This window comes from Myotis davidii, unplaced genomic scaffold (genome assembly GCF_000327345.1).
Source record: "Myotis davidii unplaced genomic scaffold, ASM32734v1 scaffold458, whole genome shotgun sequence".
Lineage (NCBI taxonomy): Eukaryota > Metazoa > Chordata > Mammalia > Chiroptera > Vespertilionidae > Myotis > Myotis davidii.
The window spans coordinates 2559551-2566619 of NW_006289819.1; the positions used below are offsets into that span (position 1 = coordinate 2559551).

The 7069-nt window shown below is 42.4% G+C and overlaps 1 protein-coding gene across 1 annotated transcript in view; it reads right to left on the reverse strand.

Annotated features, from left to right (window-relative positions):
- Positions 1 to 3563: 3563 nt before the first annotated feature.
- Positions 3564 to 7069, reverse strand: part of EBNA1BP2 (EBNA1 binding protein 2) — a 7297-nt gene continuing 3791 nt past the window's right edge. The window contains exons 6-9 of the mRNA XM_015563182.1: positions 5973 to 6048; positions 5656 to 5749; positions 3940 to 4102; positions 3564 to 3807 (exon numbers count right to left, since the gene is read on the reverse strand). Coding sequence (XP_015418668.1) covers positions 3757 to 3807; positions 3940 to 4102; positions 5656 to 5749; positions 5973 to 6048 — 384 coding nt within the window. The 3' untranslated portion in view covers positions 3564 to 3756. The remainder of the gene's footprint in view (positions 3808 to 3939; positions 4103 to 5655; positions 5750 to 5972; positions 6049 to 7069) is intronic.

The following is a 7069-nucleotide window of genomic DNA, read 5'->3' on the forward strand; positions in this document are numbered from 1 at the left end:
TTTCTTAATCCCCAGCTCCTCCACTCAGCAAATAGACTGTTTCCTTTTCCCTGTGGGACATGGAAAAGAGAGAAACAGCCCCCCAGGACCCTTGGGTCTTCAATGTTAGTTTCTTATTTTTGGATGAAGTCTCATCACAGATTGGTAATGTGACTCACCCACTGCTTCATCGTGCAAGCTTTTGTGTATGTGACTGGTGTTCAGGCTCTTGCGGAAAGAGTTGCCTGAAGTCTCACTGGTATGTGCTCACTGTGTGTCTCCAGAGTCCATAGCCTGTGTGGAAGTGTTCTAAAGGCTTGAGGTAATGTATTAAGTATTTTTCTCTTGGACCCTGACCAGCTCGGCTAGAGAGCGGACACCAGTCCTAAGTAGGGGCAGCTAGGGATTGAGAAAATGAAAACATATATAGACACAAAGACAGGGGAAAAGCTGGGACCGGGTGGGACAGCTGGCCCTCTGATGGAGAGACAGTGAGTGAGAACCGGTGCAACACTTTTATTATATACAGTATAATTCCAGGAAGTTTTACTAGAGTTTAAAACGAAGGAAATTATGTGAAATCATGGTTAAAGATAAAACTATAATCATGGTTAAAGATCAAGCTGTAATTTTTTATTCTTTGTGGCTTCTTTGTAATGTCACTACTGGCTAAGCCCAGATAATTGCATCTGTTCCTTTCACCTGGCTGAACTTAGATAATGAAACCCACCCCCTGGCACCTGAGCTAAGGGTAAGCCTGACAACCTACCTGCCTCTGGCACAGTATGTCTCCAGGAAATGGCTCTGCCAACACCACTGGACTCAGCTGACAATAATTAAAGAAATGCTCATGTGCCTTCTCAGGCACTCTCTATAAAAAAAATAAATAAATAAAATAAACAAACACAAGCAGGAGCACCATGAGCAGCACTTTCACTTCCAGAGCTAAGGACGTTCTGATGAAAAGAATCTGGAATCTACTCTTACAATTTACACTGGATCACAAATAGCCTCACCTCTTTGCATATCCATTAATCCACTTTTTATGCTTTCCTCAAAATATATTCATGATGAATAAGTTTTTCAATTTTTGTCGAACTGTTAAACATCTTGTTAAATGTGTAAGAAAACAAAAACATAAAACATTGAGAATCAAATGTTTCTTGTAAAAAACGTGCTTGCCTTCCGTTTTTTGTTGTACATGACATGGAGCAGGCATCGTTTCTACTCGCCAGCAAATTGCCTTGCTCATTTCTAAATTTGGTTCCCAACATTTCATCTTTTCTACTTTCAATGTGACCAAGTATCTCCTAGAGTCCCTTCCATGAGATTTTTGCCAGTGTCGCTATTTCTGGGACACCTTCATCGCCTTCCCCATTATGTCCCCGAGCTTGCTGCATAGCTATTCTGGAAGGACAACAGTGTCACCACGCCCACCTCGGCTGACTTCAACTCCATTTGCATGCTTTTCAAATTTTGCTTCTAGCCTTATCACTTTCCACTTCTTTACTGCACTTTCATCTTCATTCATCAATTCTCTCAATTATCTACTTTTGTAAAATGCCATGTAGGTTCATTGCTGGGCAAAACAGAGGCAACACAATTCCACACACTGCTTGTCTGTGTGGTGACCGATCACCTAGACTTTGTTATCGTTATGCATCTCATCTGTAATTCTTGAAGTGGTTTTGGACTGAATGGCTAATAGAAGTTACTACTTTCTGCAAGTTCTCACAGTCAACAATACTCTGACAACTGAAATTTGAACAGAGTTGTTGAAAAACTATTACTTAATTGCACTTGATAACTGAAACCCATGGATATTGGAACTGAACAAACCAAGAACAGCCTGTCCTGGGGACTGGGGACTGCTAGGTTGCCACCTTGCATTGCATGAAGCGGTATTCTAAAGAACAGGAGGAATGACAGTACCTGCGCCCTGATTACACTCTGAGGGCCGACATGTACGTAGCAGTAATAACTTACTTTTGGCCTTACCTTTGTGAAATGCTGTTAACCTACGTTCTTCTTTCTTAAAACTCTCATCTTCCAAACATAATTCAAAGTTTCTAACGAATTCCAAGGCTCCTTGTTGGAAATACTATGCTCTACCCCATTTGCTAATATTGTACAGACAACCAGAAACAAGTCAGGAGGAAATAATTTCATCTTCTGAAAATATAGCCTCTTTACTCAGAATCTTATGTGAAATTAGTTTACAAAAGCTAAATTCACTTTCTTTTTGTACTAGAAACTCGACGTGAAAAGGGAAACACAAATGCACAGAGAGGGGTTTCAGGGAACCCCTGAAGAAGAAGGGAACAGAATGAAGGGAACAGAAGAAACCTCTTTTCAAAACCAAAACTCTAACTCATCTTCTGAGAGAGATGACTGGAGACCACATCTGCAGAATGAGAGTAAAATGATGTGAAAAAGAGTCAATTAGAAACAAAGAACTCTTGGGTATAAACTGAAAAATGAATGCTAAAGTAAGTATTCAATAAAATGATCAGAAAAAAAAGAATCAAAGAAATCTTCCCCTGCCCTAACCGGTTTGGCTCAGTGGATAGAGCGTCAGTCTGTGGACTGAAGGGTCCCAGGTTCGATTCCGGTCAAGGGCATGTACCTTGGTTGCGGGCACATCCCCAGTAGGAGGTGTGCAGGAGGCAGCTGATCGATGTTTCTCTCTCATCAATGTTTCTAACTCTCTGTCCCTCTCCCTTCCTCTCTGTAAAAAAATCAATAAAATATATTAAAAAATAAAAAGAAATCTTCCCCCAAAGGAGAATTTAAATATAAACACACACATAGATCATCAGATTTCAACATTTGACTAACAGAAATTGCAGAATGAGAACAAAGAACACAGGGGGAAGCAATCCTTTAGGAAATTTTCCAGAATGGAAGAGCGCACATTCTTCCAAACACCCTATTCAAAGGCGCCACCAAGGCATGGCCGACGGCATTCAGATGACAGGGTGAACACTTCCAGAGACAAGAATGAGGACTGGAAGGGCGTGGGCTTCTCAGTGGCAACACTGGAGCCACGGGACAAAGAAGCGTGCCTGCAACATCCTCAGGGAAAGGCATACCCACCAAGTTAAAGGCAACTCAAGACTTGTGAAGAGGTAGGAAATTCACCCCCGCACGTTCCATTTCTTAGAAAGATACTAGAAAACGGTACAGAGCAAAAGGAGGCCTAAGACACAGGAGAGTACGGGATCCAGTGGATTCAACCTAGGTCTAAAAAGGGATAAGGCGACAGCTGTATGACAGACAGAGCTGGGTTACAGCGGGAAAATTATATGGGTAAAATGAAACGTCTAGAAAGAAGTTAACCATATGGAAGGAAAATTTGGTTCACACACAAAAAGACAAGGTGACAACCCAAGAAAAAAACAAAAACTGTACCACAAAGGAAATAGTATCATAGCTCATCTAGCTCTCCAGTGATTGCTAAACAATATTAATGATATAAACACTGATAACTGATTTATCTCAAATCATGATGCAACTATTTGGGAGGATGGATGGGTGTTAAACCTTCATCAATCATAAAAAGAAGACAACTTGGACTCAACGTCTAAATTATCAATAAATAGAGGTATTATTTAACATGTAAAAGTAACTTCTGAATCTTTTAGTCTTAACTGTGTTTTCACCCAAGGGTTTACGCTTCTTTGGTAATTTTTTTGTTTATTGAAAATTTTTTTACAAAAAGGGACCCAATTGTATTGTGAAATCCCAAGTCTTCATCCTTTTTCTTGGAGATGCTGCTTAGCGTGCCCTGCTCTTCATTTTCTCTCTTGTCCGTTTCCCAGGTCTCTTCTACAGAAAAAGAAACACCACATGTGGTCACATGGCAGCCTAGCCTTCTGCCCATGAACAGGATGCACAGAAAAAGGAATGGAGAGGGTGGGTATGAGTCCGGCCCCTCACCTGGTCCCCAGGCTCACTTACATTTGATCCTTTCTTTCCAGGCCTCTTGAGGCCCTTGCCATGAGCTTTCTTGGCCCGGAAGCTGGATACATCATCGTAGCTCTCACGAGTGTTCCACTTGCTGCCTTTCTTCTTACCACCAAACCCAAACTTCTGGTTTTTATAGCGTCGTTTGGCATTGGGACTGGGGAAAAAGTGGTTTTACAAGTTACCCTCAGCCCTGCAAATCCTGATGAATCTTATGCCCCAACAACACCCTCAGTATTTTGTCTGTAAATAGACACTACTGTCCCCTAGAATCTCATCCTTAGCCCTACATTCCCACTCAACAAACTCCCCAGGGAAGCTCATCTATTTACAGGTTTAACCACCAGAGCAGGAAAACAAAGCAAGGACCAGGAAAGCTTTGAAAAGCTTTCTATTTTAACTAAATCTTGCTAAATCATCCTCATTTGTTTCTACTCCTCTCGGGGATATATACATGCAGTTAACATTCAAATGCAATAAACCTTAAAACTGGTCATCCCGCAGGCATCTCAGATTCAGCATTCCAAAATCACTTCTCTCCCTTCCTAGGCTGGTTTCGCCTCCTGTGCACATGCCCTAAGAGGGTGGTGGTACTGCCATCCACCCAGACACAGACTAAATCAAAGGTGAACTAAAACCTGGGAGTCAGCCTTGATTCTTCCTTCTTTCACTCTCTACACCCAGTTCAATTACCGAGCACTGCTAATTGAGCTCTTGAATATTCCTTCAGTCTATTTTTCCCTTCCCTACTGCCATGACCACTTTCAGGTCTTTATCATTGCTCATCTGGACTTCAATGGTCCCTAATTAATTTTCCTGCCTCACTCAAATCTATCATTTACACAAGAACCACAATAATTTTTTTTTTAAACATGACTACGGGGGATATCTGTAATACTTTCAACAATAAAATAAAATGTGACTATGACCTGCACATTATTTTGAGGAAAGCCCATCAGCGTCTCCCCGCTGCCTATTGGCTAAAACCCAGGCTTCTCAACAAGACAAACAATCTCTGCCTCTGTGACTCGGCTGGGTCCCCTCCAGCTATGTCTTGCCACTCCTTGTCTCACACTGTATTCCCAGTGATACCAAATGCTTGCTGCTCCTGACAGGCCAACCTGCTGTCCTCACCTCTAAGCTTTTGCTCATCCGTGTTCTTCCGTATTCCCCAAATCTGAGCCTCTCCTATTCTGGTTAATTCTTACTCATCTTTCAGACTAAGCTCAGGTGGGATCCTCCTCCAGGATCATCACCGTGGGCCTGGTGTCCAGGAATGCATAAAGGTGAACTAAAAGTAATAATAATAATAGCCAATATTATCCCTTTTAATCTTTATAACAGCATGAGGCACATACAATTTTCTCCTTTTCATAGAAGAGGAAATTAACACTTAAAAAAATAAAGTAACTTGATGACAGCTACCCTCCCAATGAGGGGCAGACTTTGGATCTGAACTCTTAACCGTACTCTTAACCATCACACTGTTTCTCCTAGGGAGGCACTCAAATGTACCAAATCCTTAAGTCATCTTACTTGAATCTTCAAAGACTGATATGGCTGAAAGGACCATCACATAGCCTGGTAAGACTGGGTTCCAGGCAGCAGTGCCACGCTCTGAACCCTGCAGCTGCTTCTATGGCAGCCCCTATACTTGTGAACTGTTGCCCAGCACACACCACAAAACGAAACAAAACAAACACTTCATACCCTTTCTTCATCTGCTGGCCTTTAGCTCCTTCCTTCGGGGCCCGTGCAACAGGTTTCTGATCTCCATCAAGGAAATCCAGTTTGTCAGAGAAGCCTAGGAGTGAACTATGTTTGATTAGTGCCATCGCATTTTAAGAAAAGCTTAAACTTCAAAAGAAGATTGTTGCTTACTGGATTTTAAGAGGCACATCTTGTTCCCCACACCCTTCCCAAACCCTACGTCCAATAGCTCCAAATTAATCAATTCTCCAGAACACTGGGTGTCAGAATTAGCAGGGACCCTGCCCCCTGTATCCTTAGGAGAGAGAAATACTGACCTTTCTGATATTTCTTAATGGCATTCATCATGTGAGCTTTCTCCCGCTGCCTCTTCTGAAGAACCTCTGTTTGCACCTGGGACATGGACATAGGCCTGTTACACCCACTCCAAACCATCACAGCAAGTGCCTCTATTGTCCCAGTACCAACACTGTGATATACCACCACTACTGAACGTTTACTGTGCGACAAAACTATGCGAACACTCAAGTTTAGCTTCTCAACAACCCAATGAGTCAGAAATTCTGAAACATCCCTGAAACTGAAGCACAGAGAGATAAGGTCACTTGCCTCAGCCACACAGCAGGAAAGGGGGGAGCTGAGGTTCACACGCAGGCAGTCTGCACTCTTCCCCCAATACACAATCCTACCTACAAAACTGTAGCCAATCATGTTTAGGTCCACATTCAATTCTCCCCATTGATGAGTTAATTAAATATCTAACCTACTATTGCTAGGCATGAAAGTACCAACACGAAAAAAACAATCTCCCCAAAAATCAGAAAAGAAAAGAAGCTTTAAGGACAAAAGGAAATGCTTTTACTCTAAGGGATATTCCTTAATCTCAACACTCCTGACACTTCAGACAGGAAAGCTCTCTGCAGGGGGAAAGACAGGCCGTCCAGGGTACTGTGGGATGTTTAGCAGCCTCCCCATCCTCTACCCACTAAATGCAGCTGCACCTCCCCACCAAGATGCAACCAAAAATGTCTCCAACACTGCCCAAAACTCCTGGGAGGCAAAATCATCCCCAGTTCAGAGTACTGGGAGTACCCTTAGATTCCTCAAATTAGAAAGAGTGAGCTAAACAGCCTGATTTTTTCCTTGCTTTTGATAATTTGTGTTAAACCAATTGCCCATGTTTTTGAGCTGATCTCAGCCATCGACCACCAGCTCAATGTACTAAATCCACAGCTGCCCATTTGCAAAGGACAGGATGCTAATCTACCCTCTATAGTTACTCCACTGAGGATCTACCAGTGACATGATTCTCAAGGAGAGCAGCTCAACACCCCAAATCATGTTTATGTACAAAATATGGACAAAGTCTTAACACCCATGCTGAATCTCCTCACACACATTTCTTACCACTCCT